This window comes from Lissotriton helveticus, chromosome 10 (assembly GCF_964261635.1).
Source record: "Lissotriton helveticus chromosome 10, aLisHel1.1, whole genome shotgun sequence".
Lineage (NCBI taxonomy): Eukaryota > Metazoa > Chordata > Amphibia > Caudata > Salamandridae > Lissotriton > Lissotriton helveticus.
Genome location: NC_136071.1, coordinates 335464218 through 335487443, shown reverse-complemented (window position 1 = coordinate 335487443; position 23226 = coordinate 335464218). Strand labels below are relative to the sequence as shown.

Sequence of the window (23226 nt, the reverse complement as noted above, 5' to 3'; positions counted from 1 at the left end):
CTTTTAGATATGATGTCACCTGGCTCATGAACGGTTTTAAGAATACATCCACATATTTAGCGATGAGCTCTAAGATTGAGTCACACCCCGAGACTATCGGTCGTCCAGGGTGCTCTGCAAGGTTCTTGTGGATATTCGGTAAAAAGTAAATTACCGGGGTACGTGGATTCTTTTTATTTAAATACTCAAATTCTTTAGGGAACTAGGATCCCTTGTTCAAATCCCTCTTTTAATTTAATCCTGATCTTGTTTTGTATAAGGTTAGTAGGATCTTCATTCAGTACCCTATACCATTCTACATTTGTTATTTGACTATTAGCTTTGCCGATATACTTGTCTTTGGACCATACCACCAGTGCGCCCCCCTTATCGGTGGGTTTTATCACTATTGTATCATCTTGTAAGTTTTGAATTGCTATCTGTTGTTCTTTAGTGATGTTTCTTTTGTAAAAGGATTTTTTAGTACCCAATTGTGTGATCGATGAAAGGACGGTTTGTTCAAATGCTAGTATCTCTTTAGGGATACTATATGCTGGAGGGATAAACGATGATTTGTTGGAGAGGCTAGATGACTCTGCATTTTTTGTATTTTCTTTATTGTGGAAGAAGGCCTTCAGCCGTATCTTCCTGCCAAATTCCAGGGCCTCAATTTTGAGATTCACTATATCTGTGGGAGCAACTGGAACAAATTTGACACCAAGTTCTAAGACTGACTTTTCATGGATGGACAGTTGTTTGTCAGAGAGGTTTATTATTGATGAATCTTCTATGATTTGTAAAAAATTCTTTCGCGTTCTCATTTCCCATAATTGGGGTTGAGGTTTGAATCTTACTCTGTTTCTGGCCTCGCCTTTCTCTAAAAAAGAATTGTTTCGTTTAGATGGGCCTTCTCTTGGATCTGAATCTCCAGTTGAGTCCGATGAAGAACTTTCCGAAAATGTCAGGAATCGATTTTTAGAGCGCCCTTGATATTGGGAAAGAGGCAGGATGTAAATGACAACGGTTGTTAGTGATGGCCCATTACAAAGTGACTTACTACTGCTAATGTTTTTAACATTTAAAACAAAGCATGATGCTCTCTTGGCAAGAGGCTGGCGCCCCCCTGAGATCCCTTAAGGCGCCCCCCAGTTTGAAGACCTCTGAATGTGTTATCTGTCGTCACTTCACCCGGAGGCGGTGAGAAAGGAGACAAACTCATGTGAAGCACGCTGGCACTGTCTCAGTTAGCTGATGTGCATATAGCTATGTGGCCTGTTTAATACTTGTCCACATTTTATTAAACCTGCAATCAAAGGCGCACATCTCTGGGCAAAACTAGACTGTTCACCAAACGTGATTCATCATTCATTTTGAGGATCCTGAAATAGAAAGAATAAAGTGCAATATTTAAAAAAGATGAGTATCTGGAAAGGCATGATGTGTGAGCTTGGGGCGTGACAGTCGGATGTCTCACGTAGCCGAACACTTACTTACTGCTAACAAAATGCAGAATTTGTCTTACTTATTGATATACACAACTCCAGTAGGATTGATGATTTAAAATTCAAATTGATTACAACCAATAAAATCCCAACGAAATGAACATTTGGATTTCAGCAGAAATCTTAAAACGCTAAACATGGGCATTGTTTAAGCTTTCACAGTGGAACATAATGCAGAAATACGTCTCTGAAACGTTGGCTATATCCCTCAAATTGCTGGAACCGTTGCTCACCTTGACAGAAGTTTGGGTCGATCTGATACCCTGTGTTTTGATTTACAGCATTTGGTGAGTCCTTTACATTCCCACAAACAGAATCAGCATCTTTTTTGCTCTTTTTGCACTTAAATAACAACCTAGTTTAAAGTAGGTCTTTCTCATCTTGCAGGATGTCCACAGTGCATCACAAAGCTGCCATAGTGATGAGTGACATGTTAAAAATACCTGATAGGAGTATGGTTGTATGGCCATCTGAGTTGGCAGACAACCATGGTTTGGTGGCTAAAACTGGCCACTGCTTGCTAAATAGGCAAGTGAATGGAACGCCAGCTGCTAGCCATATGCATAATGTTGTAAATAGATTGAGATAGGTAGCAGGACACTTCTTTGTAGTTTCAGGATACTACACATAACCAACTGGCCATAGGACTAAGTCCCAACATAACCTATTCCAAATTTGCAACCTTTTTACGGTCAATAAAATTAAAATAAATTATGTTTGACTTAGGGGGTGGTGTAATGCCCTACATATATGGTTTGTACTATACTTTGAGGCTTTTTGGCATAACCCACCTTTCCTATTTATAATCTGGTTACTCTTAGCCCTACAGTGAAGCAATTCCTTTTTTCCTGATGCAGTGTGAGGTCACAAGCAGTGCAAGGCGGATAGTGCTTGGGTGTCAGAATAGCTAATTCAGCACCGCTTTGTGGAGGTGGTCTATGTCCCAGGAAAACTCTAGACAAGCCCAAGTCTTCATTTATTGCCTTCACAAAGACAAATGCTCATAATCAAGGATTGATAACCTTAACTCCTTTACAATTAATTGCCTTACCGTGATACCACTGATTGCCTTTTATGTAACATCACAATTTTCAACAGTAACTGCAAATTGCCTCGCCAATTATTTCCTTTTTATTTTTTTTTGCATGAAAACTGACTGTTCATGTGGAATAAGTTATGTGCAATAAAGTGGCAGAGAACACCTCGTTCGTAAGGCAGTATTACAAACCATCTACAAAAAGAACAATTGATGGACAGAATGCAGAACAATGTCATACATTCACCCCAGTACAGAGATCTGCGCCTAAATCTGTCGTTTTTTTGCTCACCATGCAATTCCAGTTTGGACCCAGCCTTGTGCAAATCAGTCTTGACCCTGCGCCCAATGGGAACAGTCCAGCCTGAACTGCCAGGCCACATCCTCCCTGGACTGGAAACCGGCATCCTAAGACCGGTGTCGGGCTTTCAGCCCTCATCAGACAGGATAGCTTGACTCCAGTTGCCTGGAGAGCACGGGACCCACGTCTGGGCATACCCGTCCCACTCAGGGTGACAAATGCAAAAAGAACAATTGATGGACAGAATGCAGAACAATGTCATACATTCACCCCAGTACAGAGATCTGGGCCTAAATCCATCGTTTTATTTCTTCTCCATTCCAGTTTGGACCCAGCCATATGCAAACCAGTCTTGACCCTGCGCCCAATGGGAACAGTCCAGCCCGAACATCTACTACTGGAGCTTACCACCCTTACAAATTAAGCACTGGAGACAAACACCTGGGCAGCTGATAAAAAGAGGTTACATTTAAATTACAAGGATATCTTATCTTTAGAGATGGGTCTGTTTTCCGGCAACCCTGGATTGTGAAGTGGCTCCTACAGCAAATACTAGCATGATGATTTGCTGTAGGTCCTGCTAATAAGTGCCAGGCAGAGTCAGGCGCACATGCATAAAGACATAGTCTCTGCACTCCACTCCAGCACTTACCATATCGCTCATTACAGTAGATATTGCAGTTCGGTCGGGAGGAGATACTTGGTCACTGCAATAAGTTACTGCACACAGTTTCAGGAAATGTTTTTCTCTTATTCCTGGACTGTATGTATGTGAGCCTGCAAGAAATCGAGCAGGCCCCAGTGTTGTTCTCTGCTCTGGAACCGTTTCTGCTAGGGCAGCACCCTGCCTTCCCTTGAGCTTAAAACCCATTCGTTCAAGGAGCAACTCGATTGTTGCTCCTGTCGACCTGCCATAAGCTGATTTTTCCCCCTAGGATTGTAAGAGCCAACTCTATAGCATTCTAGCCTCCCCGCCACACAACCTGTACAGTGAACCGCTAACTATGGTTATGGTTTATAAAAGCTTAATACAGACGTGCCCTGTGTATTGCCAGCTACTCGGAACATTGCAGTGGCATGGGCAGCGAACAATGTGTCCAGCCTCCCATGGCCCCTCATCACTGGAGCGCACTGCACCAGCTTAGCACTTGCTTTTATCTCTTGGACACACGCTTTGCATCCTTCGAGGCCAACTTAACAGGTGCCAAGCCGCTGCCTGCACATTTAACCACATTTAGCACAGTATACCATGGACATGTTTATAATTGCTATCATCTGCCTATGATTTCAAAGACCAGAATGCAAGATAGAAGCTGGAGAAGTAGCAAGTGGGAAATCTCCTGTGCATATCCCAACCTGCATTATCTCTCAACCTCCCATATTCTTATTTCCTCTTCACAGCTTCAGCTGTTCTCTGCACACTCTTAGTAGGCCCACATGAGTGTCAGTGGGGCAGAGCATTTTTAGGTCGAGCCTGGGCAGCGCCCCGCCCACTCTGCCCATATTTTTCATTGGCTTGTGTCATTGTCCTTTATAAATGCTGGCTTTTGATTTGTTAATGGGCTTGATAGTCCCTCCTTAGTACCCGCCTTATCTTCATTTGTAACCTCCCGTGAGGACTGTCCCTTTTACTTTGGTTGTTACACTGTACATCATATTTAGTCTGTAAGCGCTATTTTTCTTAATGAGTTTCTCCTACTGCAGGCATGACATGCTTTCCTTCAAAATTCAGCACGCCATGCACACTTTCACTTTTCAAGCAGCCTGGGACAGTGGCAGCCGCTTCTTTGAATTGAAATGGGTCTAGCATTTGCAAGAATTTCAGCTATTAGCATTGTAAATAACTATGCCTTTTATTAGGTCTCGCCCTGCGATTGCAGGCCAAAGGCCTGCTGTCGCAGAGCGAGACTATTGTTATCATTCCGGCTTTCAAGGACTCAAAGGGAGCCGGAGAGGACAACAGACTGTCACGCGCACGCAGCAGCAGCAGCAGCAGCCTGCCGGGATCAGGTCGCGCGCATCAACAGGCTCTTCACAACACATGCACAACACACATACAGCCCCCCCACGCATACACACACACATACATACATACATACAGAACCCCCCCGCATACACACACGCACGCACGCACACACATACACAGAGAACCCCCGGCGCTTACACACACATCCCTTACCTCGTCTCGGCGTCTTCGCGCTCCCTTGCCCCCGCTCCTCTGGTGCGCGCGCACCACTAGTTTCGATTCCCGCGTCGGCTCCTCAGCCAATCAGGAGGCAGTACTCCTTTTAGACATGCTCCCTCTCTGGTCCGCTATCATTTCTAACTGCAGGGTGCGTCGTGGCCCCAGCAAAAACGGCAGCATGGGCCAATCACCTTTGTTTTTGTAGTAGTAGCAGTTTAAAGAATGAGAAATTATACCTGTTTAAGATGTCAGCAAATGTTTAGGTGATGGCAGTTTTCGGTCTGCGAGTCTACGAATAGCAAACCGTTTTCGGAGTGAGCGGCCCTTTGCACACTGCAGGCGGTCGCCTCCTGACTGTTCTTTCGGAAGATTGTCTGTAAATGTTCCTGCGTGAATACGAAAAAGCGGCCATCTTTAAATGGAGACCGCACGATGTTCCTAGGACTTTTAACATAGGAATAACAATAATGTTTGTCATCATATGTATTAGGTTTGTACTATATCAATTTTAAATCGTATATATTTTTTAACAAATCTAGGAGATTGATTTAATATAATAATATAAGAATATTAAGAAATGCCTACGCTCACATTGTCTCATTCGTAGCTTCCATTACAGTTTGCGTTTTCTGCTATTTTCAATAGTTTACTCTTACAGAAGGTGTTTTTCAAGTTTGGTTTCTGATCTTCCCGTTGAACCTTGACGTTCTAGTATTGTTTGGTTCTATTGTTCATGTATTGCTCCTTAACCAAAATGGCGCTATGTTGACTTCAGAAGGGTATCCCAGCGTTTGTTCTGCAGGGCCCCGGAAGCGTAGTGGCTGTGGTGTCATCACTTGTCCCGCCTCCTGCTTTCCCTGTGTCTCCCTGGGAGGCGGGTGTAGAGTTCGCCAAGCCGGGGCGGACTTAGGAAAGGAGGCAATATCCTACCTCCGGGACCCTTCTCTGAGCTGCTGTACTGTAGAGGCCCTGGGAATGAAGAGGACGAGGAGGAGACCGCAAGGAGCAGACCACGGGAGGCTGTAGCTCCCGGGGGTGGGGGCTGCAGTGTGGTCAGCGTCCACGGAGTCGCCATGCAGGGGGAGACCACCCCGGTCAGGGTCTGCGACACCGAGAACAAGCTGGAGGTTCTGGGGCTGCCGAACAAGAGCGACCCCGGGCCTCGAGGGCCAGGGGGTACTGGCTGTAGCGGTGGCAAAGGCTGGCAGTACAGGTACATTTACCCCTCCTTCTGCGAACTGTCACACTGTATTGTAGTTATTTAGCCTCCAAATGCAAAAAAAGATACGTTTAATGCACACAGCCTCAAGTATACCTATCACATTTTTAACACCCCTGACAAAGAGGTGCAGTCCATCGACGCCCAGGCTTTGCGTGCAGTACCAAGAGCTGAACGTGTGATGTTTTGCCCAGACATTCTGGCATAGCTTTCATCCTAATGGCCAGACAAACATGCGCGGCTCATAAGACCTAAGGAGATGAACTCTCACAGAGGCAGCCAGTAAAGCTAGAGTAAAATTACGGTACATTTCGCAAATGCTGGCACACAGGTCTACCCTATGCCCTCTATGTGCAGCATTCGATCACTGTACTTTTTTCAAAGGATGAAGACATGCTACCACGCCTGGTACTGTCAGCAAGTAATTGAATGTAATCCCTTTACTTTAGAAGAATCAGCTAACTCCTTTGCCAGAAACTTTGTTCATAGCACCATCCATTATTTCTTCCACTAAAACACCTAAAAACACACATAGATGTTTTCAGTGCTAAAAGTTTGGATATATTGTTCAAGCACCCACTTCTGAATATGTTATCATCCTACGCCCATTAAGATTTTTTTAAACATAAAACAGTTTTGGAAATGCTATGGCTGCTATCAGAGAGGCACACTGTGTGATCTTGAACATGTCGCTGCAGCACCTCGACTTTTTTCCCTGCAGACAGACTATATGAACACTTCCTTTAGATACAGAATCTGCCTCTCCCCTGTTGACCATTGATTAGACCAGTTAGGCAGCGCGCACCAACTAACTAATAGCCTCTCAGAGCTATGTGTAATGTAAGCCTCGCTTGAAGGATGAAAAGCGGAGCCAGCCCTGCAGGGATTCCTGCCTGAGATTTGAAGGATCTCCAGCGACACTTAACCCCCCAGCGCCAATATTTACACTCAAAAGGCCTGCTTTAGAAATCATCCAGGGGGAGCTAGTCCTGACTTTGACAACACTGGCAAGAGATTGTTTGAGACTTAAGTCCTGTGCATGAAAGGGTGTCTGACTACAGCCTTGTGGGCAGACATATAATTTATTGGCTACACAGCGTGTTCGCAGTGACTTGTTTTATTTTATTTACATGAAATCACAGCTGCTGTGCGTCTCTAGCAACTTAATGGATTTTTTAAAGCTGGTATTTACCTCTATGTTTCTTTATTTTGTATATTGCCATGCAAACTCCTGCACGTATGTAATGTTTCCCAATATTCATTTTCCCATAGTTTATGTTCCCAGGAGACTCACCCTCACACACTCTGCACCCTCACACACTCTGCACCCTCACACACTATGCACCCTAACACACTCTGCACCCTCACACACTCTGCACCCTCACACTCTGCACCCTCACACACTCTGCACCCTCACACACTCTGCACTCTCACACACTCTGCACTCTCACACACTCTGCACTCTCACACACTCTGCACTCTCACACACTCTGCACCCTCACACACTCTGCACCCTCACACACTCTGCACCCTCACACACACACTGCACCCTCACACACACACACTGCACCCTCACACACACACACTGCACCCTCACACACACACACTGCACCCTCACACACACACTGCACCCTTTTTATTTGTAATATCAATACATCTAAGTCACGTAAATACAACACATATTGCATTACAAATGCTATAGGTGTCACATTTGCGAAAGTTAAAACTTTTGGCATTGTAAATGACAAAGCTATTTTCGCTATTTTCAAAACCAACACATAAATAAAAAATGTGTCATTTACAATACCAATAGCTCAAACTTTCCTAATGCGAGACCTATTGCATTGCAAATGCTTGTTTATGTTAATTATCAAAACAGATAAATAAAAGGCATTGTCATTTATAATGCCAATAGCTTAAACTCTCCCAAATGCGAGACCTATTGCATTGCAAATGCTTGTTGCCCTTGTGAATGGTGGAGGTGGCTACCACAAAGGTCATGAGGAAACGACCCATAGAGAGGAAAAAACAGATCTTCGATGAGATGTTCACGGAGATCACCTTAAAAATAGATGCTGTTTATTGTACTCTATGCTGTTCTCCCAGGCAGGCCCTGTGCTGGACCTACCAAGGCGTCGTAATTAGTGCATCTCCCTAGAAAACAAAATATGAAAATTAAGTGTGAGCACCACAAAGGTTGGTGATCACTGATCAATATCAGAAGGTCTGACCCCTACAGTGTTTGCCATCCTGCTCACACTAAATAAATGGAAATGAGAGGCGCTTTTTCCGAGCTACTTGCTGAGGTATCGCCTGGTGCCCACCCATGTTGCGACATTGTGGGACATATATTTTCAATAGTTTTGGCAAAGCATCAGAGTTTTTAACCTTTTTCAAATACATTCATGCAGTAGGTTTGATATGTAAGCGAATTCTACGGCTTCCCTCAGAGTGTTTTATTTTGGATCATCCGCTCCTCCTTCTACTGTTAATGTTTTGTCGCTCTCATTCAGCTATATGTCTTGCCATATATTCCTATGGAGCTATCTTTTCTAATTAATACAGTTTTCTTGTAGTTTTGCTTGTTGATAAGGTGCCAAGAAGCTGTTAGTCGGAGAGACTGACAGATGTGACATTTTAAATGGCTGCACCGACGGGTGGGAGTGGGCACTCGTCAGGTAGATTGATTATGGAAAGGGTGCCCTCTGATAATTGCCCGAATACTCTGTGTTGGTTTTTGCTTTAAACTATGTTGTGTTCTGCTGTTCTCATCTGTCCCTATTGTCTCTTAGTAACTCAGACTTCTCCACATTCTCAACCCCCTTCCGTCCAGGTGTCCATGGCCTTTGATGACGTGGCGGTGTATTTCTCGGAGGAGGAGTGGAGCGGCCTGTCCGACTTGCAGAAGGAGCTATACACAGATGTCATGAAGGAAAATTACGATTCCATGATTTCACTGGGTAAGGAGATCTTTCTAGCACAGCCCTGTTCCTGGAGGAAGCACTGAAATGGCTTCTTTCCTCAGACCCTCCAAACATTCTAATAGTAGAGAAGTCTTCTGTTGTTAAGTCTGTAGTTCTGATTGGCTAGTGGAGCGTGGGAAGAGTTGGCCAGAAGGAAATCTAGTCTGACCGGTCTTACTGAACATACTCTGCTAGGGTACTGTTGATATTTCAGGAGCACGGACCTGCCAGGAAATGCTTCCCTTTCCCATTTCTCCTGTACGTTCATCTTAAACTAGGCCTGTCTGTAGCACAGGCTCGCGTCACACACGTAGGCCTAATCCAAAGCGGTCTCACTGGGGTTAAACTGATATTAGAACTTTGGCACTTAGACAGCAAGGCTAGCTCTCACATTTTCTTTACACCTTGTGCCTCAACCAGCAGCTATATTCTTTGTCTACACTAGAGTCAATTCACTAAAGTCGGACTGTGGTTGTTGGCTCCTTTATTGATTTTGTTCTTGGTCATTTGAGCAGTGTGTACGTGGACTGCTACCGTGACTGGTGCAATGTAAAGCTGCCTAATCCTTGTTGTAGATAACAGTGCAATGAATTGGGCCTGGGAGGGTTTAAATGGCATATAATGAAACCATTTGCAGAATCTTCATGGTTTCCCTACTAATGACAGGAATATTGAAGGGAGCCGTGCCTGTCCTAGAGCAACTCCTCACTGATTGTGTAGTATACTCCAAACATAAATGCTGCTTCTCCTTGTGTCCTATGGATGCTGCATCTTCTACCAGTTGGCATTCCACGAGGTTGTCTATAAATTGACTCTATCTTCCTCACCACACATGCTCTTTCCCATCTTCACTGACTACCCCTTGACCCCAAGTAAATGAATGCAAGCAAGAGATTCCTTCTTTAGGTCTTATCCAATATCTTTACTTCCCTAAAGCTGCCTTGGCGAGATTGGCTTTTTTACCTACTTGTGCTTAATTTGTTGCTCCTCTTCCAGGAGTCATGCTAATAAGTAAGGGCTGAGCATCCACTGACCGCAGTCACACAAAGCTTTGCATCGTTCCATGCTAGGGCCACTACAACATTCAAAAGCACAGCTTGTGTATGAACAGTAGGGTGTCCGACTCCTGGTGTCCTTTGGGATATCATAGTTCTTGTAACATGTGAAGCATTTCATTACTTTACTTTTGCATTTACAAGAAGAGATGTCATTAAGAACCAAAGGTGCAACTATTGATTATTTGTAGATTTCAGTGTTAACCTCTTGTATATCAGTGGCTAGGTATTTTGATGATTTGTCCGTGGATGTTTTAAATGGGAGTAATTCAGTCTTGTGCTTTCTACATAAACAGGTTATGCAATGGTCAAGCCCGATATTATGCGAAGGATTGAAAAGGGTGAGGAGCCCTGGACCGGAGGACAGTACACTTCCAGAGAAAACTATCACAAACTAGGTGAGTGAGCTTCAAGTGGCACATATAGATTGTGTAAGCAGGCAGCACTGCCTGGAGCTGAACTAAACATCGACGGATTAAAACTTAAGTTTGTCAAGAGTGCCACCTACATACTGTGGCGTTTTCTATTTCTTGACATGATGTGCTTATTTCCTTGTGGCACAGCTTTTCTTTTTAAAGGGCGAGGCACAAAGCAAAAAATGCTGCTGAGTGTGTGTTGAAAGGATGCTTTACCATTCGGTATGAAGATTGCACTTTCTCCGTACCCTTAGGCAATGTTTTCATCTGATCTGAACAGTTAAATACTGAAATGCTCTTGTCTTCCTTAAGTAACGTACACTTGTTACAACAGTATGCCTTATTCTACCCTTCCTAACATGGACTTGATCAGAAAAGGAGTAAAGCGGTTCAATTCATGCTCTGAAGTGCTACGAGAATCCATATCATATGAAATATAAAGACATACCAGAGACTGTCCAGAGTAGTCCCATCAAATTGGTGCAAGATTGCCTCTGAATTATCATGAAGAGGAATTCAAGCATATTAATCTGTATTGTTGAAGAGAAGAAGCAGAGGTTATACAATAGGTATTTAATTATCTTAACGTATAGATTGAAAAGTAGAACAAGGGGGAAAATATGACACATAAATACCTCTGGCAATACCAGTTGAAGAGAGAGCATTAGTATGACTGCAGCAAGGTGCCATGTTCTGCATCCTATTCAGGGAACTGTGGTTCTCTAGTAATTTTTTTTTAAATTAATGAAAAGGTTGTATATCGCCTTTCACCAGTAGTGATGGAGGTAAATTAGTGAAGAACTCAAAGGCTAAAGGTGGGCACAGGTGTAATCCGAGTGTAAGAACAAAGGGAGAGGTATCTACTAGTTATTTTTTCAAGTATTTATTTATTTGATTTAGTTCTCTACTGAGAACAACACATTTCAGTCAAAACATTTGTTATTGCGATATAATTTTAAAACATTCAGTCCAAATTTAAAAAAGTGGTATCTCCTAGGTAGATGTAGGGAGTTGGCTCTTTATATGGTATACCAAAAAGAGGTATACCATGCAGAGTCCAGATTGTCCCTTATGAGTGGACATGGGCTTGCTGTAGCAATCCCAGTGTCCTCTTCTAGCGGGTAGTGTGGTAGAGTAGCCTCTCAGAGAGGAGTGTTAAACATCTGCAAAATATACTCAGACAATAAATGATGCATGCGATTCATTAAGGAGGTCCACACAAAATAACTAGCATTGGCATAGCCAAGAGGTCTCGCCTTTGGGACCTTATAAGCGTTTACCTACTGCTGGCCCTGACAGTCGTAGGCCCTGAGGTCTGAATTGCCCTGAGCTTGTAGTTTCCGTGGACCCGTCCCACTGATCCAGACCTTTGAGGAGTGAAATCCCCTGTATGGCTGACCTCCTTTCATTGGCTCAACCAAGTTCTGGGTCAATTGTCTTGGCCTGGTTGGCCTTTGCCTCTTGTTCACATTAACATGTATTTTCTTTCTCTAGGTTGTATGGCACCCCTGGGAAACATTCCCCCCCATACATAACCCATCACACATGCCATACACCCCTTCCTCTTACTATAGGCGACCTGCCCCCCTCATTTGATTGCTTCTCGTTTTCCACAAGAACTGTGGGTCAACTGGGGTTTGCCTATTGTCCCTCCCTGCTACCTTCCGCTTTTATTGTCCCTGACCGTTCCCTTAACACCATCTACACATTTGCCCCATTGCACATCCCATTTTCCTCCCTCATGACCACTGTCTCCAGTGTTTAACTCCTCATTGTCAATGTGCGGGGGCTCAACACATTAAACACGAGAAAACAGGTATGGCGATATCTCCTCCAGCAGAACGCTGATGTTATTTTTCTGCACGAAACCCACCTCCGACACTACACTCCCCGCATGGCACGTCTTATGTACCTCAACTGCCACTAGGCATATTCCTCCACCAAGACAGCTGGAGTTGTGATTCTTTGTAAGGCTACCTTCTGCTCTAAGGTTTTGGGGGTGATTCGGAATGGGGAGGGCCGTTTCTTGACGCTAGCGGTTCAACGCAGCTCATAAACCCTCACTCTTGTAAACGGCTAATCTCCCACCCAGGCCCAAGATGCTTATCTCGGGGGATTGCTTAAAGACCACTTGTCAAGGGATGAAGGGCATGTGGTGATGGGGGTGGGGGGACTTCAATATGGTCTGGGACCCTGACCTCAACTGCAGCGCAGCCTCCTTCCAGGGAACTGATGTCTGCTGCTCTCAGACGCGACATTGCTGATATGGACCTGGTTGATACCACCATCCAGACACCTGGGATTTCTCATTCTTCTCCTTCTTCTCACTTGTTCGCCAGTCATACTTGCGTATCGGCTACCTCTTTCTCACTCCCTGCTGCATGACCTGGACACTACCCTCCTATCAAATATTTCAATATCCGACCACACACAACTAGAACTGACTTGGTCTAGAATAGGGAAAACAACCCGGTCTTGCTAGCGATGGCGCCTTCCCGTACAAATACTGCTCAATCCGTTAGATGTTGAGGACATCCAAAAGCAAAACCAAACTACTTTTACCTCAACACACCCCCGACATCTCGGCACATGTACTCTGGGATGAGTTCAAGGCCACCATTGGAGGTGCAATTACTACTAATCTATTGCCCGGGTACTGGAGCCCAACTAGCAGCTGACATCAAGGACCTGGTACGTCTTGATCATTCCATCTTGTCTTGGCTCAGTAAACTGCACCTGGCTTTGCTAAGGGGCTAGCTATGGGCTAATCGCACAAAGCAGAGTGCTCTTTGCTTGCACTCAAAATATTATGAAGGAAGTAATATGGTGGAAACCTTCTTGACACATTCTTGGGCTCCTGATTGCGAATGGCACCTGGACAAGTTCAGAAAGCGACAAAACAGGTGGTCCATGACTTCCATCACAATCTTTGCAATGGCGAAGATGCCCTTCAGTATGCCATTGATAGCTACCATGCAGGCAGTATGTGGGACACTTTTGACCGACTGCACTCTGAGTAGCTTGATGCCCTTTTTTCAGTGGAGGAGATCCAAATCACCCTTAAAGGCCTCCCCCTTGGCAAGACCCTGGGTCCCGATTGTAAATTTCTTCCCCTCACTGCAAGGTCACTTGTTAGCGCTGTTAAACACCTTCACAGCCATTTTGCGGAGATCATGTAAATTCCAAAACCGGGCAAGGACCCTTCCCTCTGCGCCTCATACCATCACTAGAATAATGGCCTTTTATACTTCTCCCAGTGGTAGAATTCTTGTGATCGGAGACCTGTCCCAAACCATCTACCTAAAGAGGGGCACCTGGCTGGGCTATTACCCTTCTATTTTCCCTCGCTGTAGAGCCCTTGGCTGTTACCATTTGACAAACTGAAGATATTGTGGGCATATCTTTCAGGGGCGCACTAACAAAATCTTTGTTCCCGGGGGGATGGCCGACATCCTGGCGGCCATCCCCCCGGGATATTATATACTGCAAGTCAATCGTTCCTCTGGCAAAGCTGGTGGGGGGGTTGCAGCCATTATTAGGCACCCAATTCGTTTCTCCCCAGTGCCCACTACCAGTATCCCCATGACTGATTGTCTGGTACTTAGACTGGAGCAGCCAGGGTCATCCCTCATATGCGCCCTGGTCTATCGCCCCCCTCAATCCATGCCCAGTTTCTCGGCCCAGTTTGGTGATCTTATCTCCCAGCTCACCATCAATAATGCCAACGTTTTGGTCCTGGGAGACTTCAATTACTGGCCGTCGGATGCTCATGAAACCCCAGGCTCACTGGCCTTCTCAGACCTCATGCTAGGCTTAAACTGCACTCAACACATACACTCACCCACTCATGTCAAGGGCCACACTTTAGACCATGTTTGGACCTCCTGCCTGGACATTTCTGCACCCCTTATTCTCCCCTGCCTCTGGTCAGATCATTTTTTAATTACTTTCACTTTAGCTATGCCCTCCCCTGTTACCAAGGTCCGAGAAACCAATTTCTTGGCACGCAATTGGAACAGGGCTGACCTAAACGAATTTACCTCCCTTCTTAGTTCATCTGCCACACCCACCACTGGATCTTCTGTTTCTATCGATTCTCAGACACAGGGTCTTACTCACTGGCTTACCTCTGCTGCTGACTTGGTGGCACCCTTAAAACTAGTCAGAGCGAGGTGTAGTCATGACGCCCAGAGGTGGTTTACCGAGGATCTTAGAGCCCAAAAACGTGGTCTTCGTCAGGCAGAACGGCGCTGGCGCCGGGGGTACTCCCCCGAGACCAAAGAGATATTCTCCTCCCTGCTTAGAGAGTATAAATCAGCCATAGCTTTGGCTAAATCCCTCTTTTTTTCCAACAGAATTCTGGACTCCTCAAACAAATCCAAGGATATATTTTCAATTATGGAGGAACTGTCTAATCCGGTGAGAGTCACTATTGCGCCCCTCCCCTCCCAATCCCTATGTGATTCCCTGAACCAATTTTTTGTGGAAAAAATTGTTAAGATTAAAACCAGTATCTCTGTCCAAGCCCCGCCAGTCCCCTCTCCGCCTATTGTTCCCTGCCATCATCTCAATACCCATATTTTAACTCCGATTCCCCCCATTTCGAAAGTTAACTTTCTTTCACTCTTGCACAAAGTCTCTTCTGGTTCTCCTCGTGACTGTTGCCCCCCCTCTGCCCTTCGGGAAGCCTTTACTTCCTGCCCTGAACCCCCCTTGGCCCTTCTAAACAACTCTTCGGCCACTGGGGAGGTTCCTTGCTCCTTTAAACAGGCCGAGGTGGTTGCCATCCTGAAAAAACCTTTGGCAGACCCCTCCATCATGAGCAACTATCGCCCTATATCCCTCCTCCCCTTCCTCAGTAAAGTCCTGGAGTCGCCTGTAACCCAAACCCTTAGCACTTTTGTTGAGGACTCGTGCATCTTGGACCCCCAGCAGGCCGGGTTTAGACCTGCGCATTCCACAGAGGCAGTTATCCTCTCCGTGATGGAGGAATTGCGCAGAGGGACCGACGCCAACATCTGTCAGGCCCTGGTCCTCTTGGATCTGTCGGCCGCCTTTGACACGGTCGACCACGGTATTTTGGTCGACTGTGTCAGAGAGGCTGGCATCCAGGGTACCGCCCTGGACTGGGTTCAGTCTTTCCTGACTAAACGCCAACAAGCCGTCAGGCTGTCCCAGTTCTCCGCTACTCAGGTCGAGCTGACCTGCGGCGTCCCGCAGGGCTCCTCTTTGTCCCCCCTCCTTTTTAATTTGTACCTGGTTCCTTTAATCCGTTCCCTTCGTGGGTTGAGTGTCACCGCGTTTAATTACGCGGATGACATTCAACTGGTCTTTACCATTGATTCCTCTGACGAATCAATCACTACTTTTCAAAACACGCTCTGCTTTATTAGCAATTGGATGAGCTCAAACCATCTGAAGCTCAACCCCGACAAGACCGAGCTGGTTCTTGTCGGGGGACTTTCCAATCCTTGGCAACCTTCCTTTTGGCCGGCAAGTCTGGGCAGCCCTCCTTGCCCAGTTAATTCAGCCAAAAGCCTGGGAGTCGTCATTAGTAACGATCTTTCTATGACGCCGCAGATCAGCGCAGTAGTGTCCTCCAGCCACTTCCAACTCAGGAAAATCCGCGAAATCTCTCGCCTACTCACTACCGAAGCTCTTACTTTGGCCTTGCTTGCGTTAGTCATTTCTAAGCTTGACTACGCAAACGCACTGTATGTAGGCATTCCTGACTACCAACTTAAGAGACTTCAGTTGATCCAAAATCAGGCTGCCCGCCTGATTTACCACCAACCTAGAGATCAACACGTTCGTCCCCTCCTAAAAAGTCTCCACTGGCTTCCGGTATCTGCTCGCTGTAAGTTTAAGTTAGGCTGCATTATTTCAAAATCCCTTGCAGGCCAAGGTCCCCTTTTTATTTCCTCCCTTCTCCACCCGTATGCTCCTCCTCGCAATCTCCGGTCATCCCAGATGGCCCTGCTATCAGTTCCCAGATTTAAGAGGAAAAAACACGGTGGCCTTAGGTTTTCATTTCTAGCTCCATCTTTTTGGAATTCCCTTCCCCTTCCTCTTAGGCTGCCTTCTCCATACTCCAGGTTCAGATCCCTCCTTAAAACCTTCCTCTTTACCGAGTCCTACATTTAGTTTCTGCTCTCACGCTTCCCTCACTGCTCCCTCAGCACAAGCGCCAAGAAACCTAATGGTGTTAGCCGCGCTCAATACATTTTTTTAACATAACATAACAGACAATCTTATACAGACCCATGCCTATCTCGAGTCATCTCTTCCGGCACCAGTATGGACTTTGAGTGCATTTGAAGAGGTTGAAGGGCTTCAAAATCAATATGTCTAAATCCCAAGCTCTAAACCTAACCATCCCTCCTGCTGACCTACCGGCTTTAGAGTCCCTCACGCTCTTTCACTGGGCCTCACCCTCTATTAAATACCTGGGTCTCAACCTCACTTTAACTACATGGACAATGGCCAACTACCCGAAATATTGGAAAATTGGAAATCCATCCTGGAAGAGCTTTGCCGCTGGAAGCCAGTTCAGTTTCATGGCTGGGTCGTCTACATGCGGTAAAGATGTCTCTCCTGCTTAAAAGCCTCGATCTCTTTCAAACCCTGCCCACCCCAATCCCTCAAGATGAGATTATGCGCCCCCAGTACGACATACCTTCATCTGCAGAGGGTAAAGGCCCTTGATTTTCTAACACGGCATTGATGCTGCCATGAAATGGGGGGTATTGGTGTGCCCAACCTCCATGAATATTACTGGACAGCCCATCTATGCTACATCTCAGAGTGCTTTGTGAGGGAAAGTTACAAGCACTGGTTTCATATGGACTCGGCTGTGGCCTGTAGGCCCCTCTGTGATTTGGTGTGGCTCCCCAAACACGTGAGACAGTGGAGACTATATCGCAATCCATACAAAAACAGTTTTGGAGATACGAAATCTCGATTTCGACCACACTCTTTCAGCCATTGGAGAGAGAGGGACTGCTGCACTCTTGGGGACCTGTTTGAGGACGAATCCTTTAAGACTTGACCAATGTTGACAGGAGTTTCACCTTTCTGCATCCACTGGGATACAGTATCTTCAGCTATGCCACTGGGCCATCTACCCATCCAACGCACAGGGAGTGACATGCCTGCTCACCGCCTTTGAGACCTTAGTTCTGTTTTTTGATGGGACTCACTGGCTCAGGTCTTGCACATACTAGGTTGTCCAACATTCCCCTTCCCCATCCAACCCACATCCTTACCAAACACAAAGGTACGCGGATGTTAGTGAAGACATAACTACAAAACAATGAGAACAACTTTGGCGTGATATCCCTCGAATACATAAATGCATATCACAACGCAAATCGGCATACAAATTAATGAGACGCTGGTACCGCACACCTGTGCGCTTACGTCTGCCTCTTCACACTCTGCCAGCTTTGTATGGCGGCACCAGGAGACTTCTTACACATCTGGTGTTCCTTCCCAACCTTCACAAACTTTTCAAAAGATATTCTTATTCACATTAAGGGAACAGTAGGTTTTCCCCTGCCAAAATCCTACTCTAGGGTAAACCTAGGTGTCTGACCCCTGCTATTACAAGCCATGACTCATGCAGAATGGCCTCTAATTAGCCACATGTTGGGTGCTGCCAAGCAACTAGTAGCTCTACATTGGAAAAAAAAAACATGCCTCAACTAGCTACATTCTACACATGCATGTGGCAAATCCTAACCATGGAAATTTTATCATAAAATTACCGGCACAGAGGGGAAATTCACCCACACTTGGCAGCCTCTCATACAATACTTTTATTCGACTGGAACATTCATGTTTCACAACTCCTACACTCAAAGCACTCCAACTTATGGGCTGAGCCCTCGGATCAAACCTGAACAGCATGTCACCTCTCTCTACACCATAATTCTCCCTCCTAGTTCCTCATGCAATGGGTGGTTACTTTCAACCTGGAGTGAAATGCCCTTTTTTAGGTCTCGCCTGAGCTAATGCGCTTGCGCATTGCTCCGGCGAGATTATAGTAAGGGGAAAAGAACAGTCTACCAAAACAGCAGATTAGACACAGTTCATGTGATCTATGCGCGTGCACAGCGCCAGCCACGTCACACACCACCATTTGTCTGTGCCTCGCATCAGACTTCAAAGGCTGCCGCTCCCCCCCCCAATCAGACTTCAAAGGCTGCCGCTCCCCCACCCCCCCATCAGACTTCAAAGGAATGCGCTCCCGCTCCCCCGCCACAGCAATGCCGAGAGCTTGTTTTGCTTGCTACTCCTTGCCCTCTGGTCTCCGCCTGCTCTCCCGTGTGCTTGTATCTTCCTTCCTTGGCCCTGGGTGTTTTCCGTGTTCTCCCATTCAGTGCCTTCTCGACCCCGTACTTGATTGCTGTCCAAGCCCCAGCCCTCGCTGCCTCTGTCATTATACACTCTCCTTGTGTTTTCCTATTTCCCCTTGCCTTTTCCTGGCTCCAACATTCTGTGCTTTGATAAACTGAACGCGCTTTGTAGCACTCAACCCTGCGTGTTCTTAGCTTCAGTCTCTGTGCTGCTGTACCACATCACTCGGGGACACCGCCACATCACTCGGGGACACCGCCACATCACTCGGGGACACCGCCACATCACTCGGGGACACCGCCACATCACTCGGGGACACCGCCACATCACTCGGGGACACCGCCACATCACTCGGGGACACCGCCACATCACTCGGGGACACCGCCACATCACTCGGGGACACCGCCACATCACTCGGGGACACCGCCACATCACTCGGGGACACCGCCACATCACTCGGGGGCACCGCCACATCACTCGGGGGCACCGCCACATCACTCGGGGGCGCCGCCACATCACTCGGGGGCGCCGCCACATCACTCGGGGGCGCCGCCACATCACTCGGGGGCGCCGCCACATCACTCGGGGGCGCCGCCACATCACTCGGGGGCGCCGCCACATCACTCGGGGGCGCCACCACATCACTCGGGGGCGCCACCACATCACTCGGGGGCGCCACCACATCACTCGGGGGCGCCACCACATCACTCGGGGGCGCCACCACATCACTCGGGGGCGCCACCACATCACTCGGGGGCGCCACCACATCACTCGGGGGCGCCACCACATCACTCGGGGGCGCCACCACATCACTCGGGGGCGCCACCACATCACTCGGGGGCGCCACCACATCACTCGGGGGCGCCACCACATCACTCGGGGGCGCCACCACATCACTCGGGGGCGCCACCACATCACTCGGGGGCGCCACCACATCACTCGGGGGCGCCACCACATCACTCGGGGTCGCCACCACATCACTCGGGGTCGCCACCACATCACTCGGGGTCGCCACCACATCACTCGGGGGCGCCACCACATCACTCGGGGGCGCCACCACATCACTCGGGGGCGCCACCACATCACTCGGGGGCGCCACCACATCACTCGGGGGCACCACCACATCACTCGGGTGGCACCACCACATCACTCGGGTGGCACCACCACATCACTCGGGTGGCACCACCACATCACTCGGGTGGCACCACCACATCACTCGGGTGGCACCTCCACATCACTCGGGTGGCACCGCCACATCTCTCGGGTGGCACCGCCGCATCACTCTGGGGCACCGCCGCATCACTCTGGGGACACCGCCATATCACTCGGGGTCACCGCCATATCACTCGGGGTCACCGCCATATCACTCTAATACACCGCCACATCCCTCAGCCCTACCACATCATCACTCAGCACCACAACAGCACTGTCCTTGCTTGCTACCAATAAGCATTGCCATAGCTAATAGGACTCGCATTAGGAAAGTGTAAGCTTTTGGCTTTGTGAATAACAATGCTATTAATTTATATATTTTCAAAGCCAACACATATTAGACTTCATTGCAGAAAATTTGCCAGAATTTAATTCTGCTAAAAGGAGATTGCAATAAAGTGTGTGATCTTGGTGAAAAGGGATATTGGTTGATTGATTCTAAGACACCCTGTTTTAAAAATCCCAATAAGTTATTTCAGTCTGTCAGATGGACACATAGGGAAGTTAAATGACCTAACAAACAAGTTACTTACCTTTGGTAACGCCTGAACTGGTAGAGGCTATCTAGCTGCAGAGTCCTTACTTTAGAATATCCTAGACTTGATCTGGAAGATTTTCGAGCAGTACCCCTGCATGTTGGTAGGGGATGTCGTTTGGCTCCACTTCTGCTGCACTTGAAGACACATATGAGGTACCTATATAGGTGCCATTTTGTCGTATTTACATCCGTTACTTTTGTGACTTTCCACTCCTATAGCATGGAGCCACAATGAGCACTGACCACCTGTGTAGAAAAGACTAAGGCCCCAAAAAGGTTGTTTGTTGCAGCTTAACCCATTCACAGAGCTGGGAGGATGGGAGGGTTGGTAAGGAATCTGCGGCTAGATAGTCTCTACCAAATTAGGCGTAGTCCCTTCCACATTAGGCGTAGTCTCAAAGGTAAGTCACTTTTTCATCTGATAGACAATTCTAGCCGCAGATCCCTTACCTTAGAATAGATACTCGAGCATTACCTACCCCGGAGGTGGGTCTGTGAATCCAATTAGACCAAAAAGTCCTGCAGGACCGAGAAGTGCCCGTTACGACGGACCAAACTGTCAAGGCACTGATGTTTTGGGAACATGTGCAGTGATGCCCATTTCGCCACCTGACAGATGTACAGTAACACCACACGCTAACATACACTAACATAGTGGTCGCAGTTTTGGCCCCGGTGTAGGGAGCCTGCAAACCCTCAGGGGGCTGTTTCTTGGCCAATGGGTAGCAGATCTTAATGCACAGGTCGATCCATCATGAGATGGTCTGCTACTGCACAACCTTCCCCATTTTTGGCTCCAGAATAGCCCACGAAGAGTTAATCAACCAGACTCTATTGTTCAGTCAAGGTAGAACGACAGTGCTTTATTTGGGGTCCAGATGGTGGAGCCTCTTCTTTGGAAGGGTGAGGCAGAGCTAGGATGGTGGGCAAGGTGATGTTTTGGCCTACCTGAAAGGGTGTACACAAACTTCGGAAGGAAGGAGGCATGATTTCTAAGAACCCTCTTGAAACCAGATTTCTGGGTAAAAGGTGGTATAAGGTGGGTGTACAGAGCGGGCATGCAGTTCATTGGAGAGGGTAGGCGGGGTAATGCTCTGGCCTACATGAATGAAAGTGACAACCTTCAGAAGGAAAGATGCATGTTTGTTTGGGTAAAGGAAGGTGTAGGGTGGGTGCATAGAGAGGGCCTGCAAATCAGTGACCTATCTGGTCGATGTAATGGCTTCTAAAAAGGCAGTTTTAATGTGCAGCAGCAGAAGATGGCACTTATGCAAGTGTTCAAATCGTGCACACATCAGGAAAGTGAGAACAAGGTTGATGTCCCGGGGAGGCATGATAAATGGCATGGGGGTGACGTGCTGCAGACCTTTAATGAACCTGGCTACAACAGAGTATTTGAAAAGAGAAAGCTGGTCAGGCGACAGCAGGAATGCGGAGATTGCAGAAAGTGCCAATTGCCGAGCCCTGCTGGGCCAAAGATAGGGCAAACAAAAGAACCTTGGATAAAGATGCATAAAGGGTTTCAATGTTGTGGGAATGTTGTGGGAAGCACACTATGACACACATTTTTCCCAACGGCAGGCCTTTGCCGACTTGCTGGAGTGATGCCTGGCTGCCAGAATAACATGACGGACTTCGGATGGAAGGTTGAACGCTGTCAACTGTCGCTGCTCAATTTCCACTCAATTTCCACTCCTGCAGGTGGAGGGTGCGCAGGTTTGGATGCAGAACCTTGCCCTGTTGCTGCCACAGAAGTTCCTCCCAAAGAGGCTGCCTATCTGGAGGACCGATGGTTATGCTCAACAGCTCAGGATACCAGACTCTCTGTACCCGGAGCCACAGGGAAGACTTGTACCCAGTTGTTACTGATCTCTTTGACAACTCTGGTCCGGAGTGGTTTTGACGGAAAGTTGTACAAGAGGCCACAGCTCCAATCAAGACGAAAAGCGCCTCCAAGCGAGAGTCTCCTTGGAAACTCCAGCACAGAAAACATTCACAATGCTGTTGAACAGATCTACCCAAGGTGCTCCCAATTGCTAAAAGACCTTGCACTGTTTTCGGAAGTGGATGCCATTCGAAATACACTAGACATCGGCAGCTGAGGTAGTCCGCTATGGCTCCCTTGGCCAAGAGAGCCTGCACTTCTTGATGGAGCAAAGATAGCTGAACCTCTGTCAGCTGATCGTTAGTGGGTGGCATGGGTGGAGGGATTGCCATGAAGGGGAGAGAGTAGCCCCCTTAGACTATCTGCAGTACCCAGTGGTGTGGTGTGATGTTTGTGACTGCGTGGGGCGGATGATGGTGTATCCTGCCTCCCACTGGATGCCCATGATGATCTGAGGGCGGTTCTCAGCTAGGCATGGCGCTGCAAGGCCACAGACAACGAAAGTTACCTGCCCAGCGAGTAGATTGTGTCAAGTCCACATTGGATGGTAAACTTAGCCACATCACTGGCACCCTTA

General features: G+C 47.3%; 1 protein-coding gene across 3 annotated transcripts in view; it reads left to right on the top strand.

The window, feature by feature from the left end:
- The window catches only part of LOC144783784 (uncharacterized), a 528515-nt gene that overhangs the window by 62553 nt on the left and 442736 nt on the right, over window positions 1-23226 (top strand). For all 3 annotated transcript variants that reach the window (XM_078662482.1, XM_078662480.1, XM_078662481.1), the window contains exons 2-3: window positions 9056-9182; window positions 10537-10638. In XM_078662482.1, the coding sequence (XP_078518608.1) occupies window positions 9056-9182; window positions 10537-10638 (229 nt within the window). The remainder of the gene's footprint in view (window positions 1-9055; window positions 9183-10536; window positions 10639-23226) is intronic.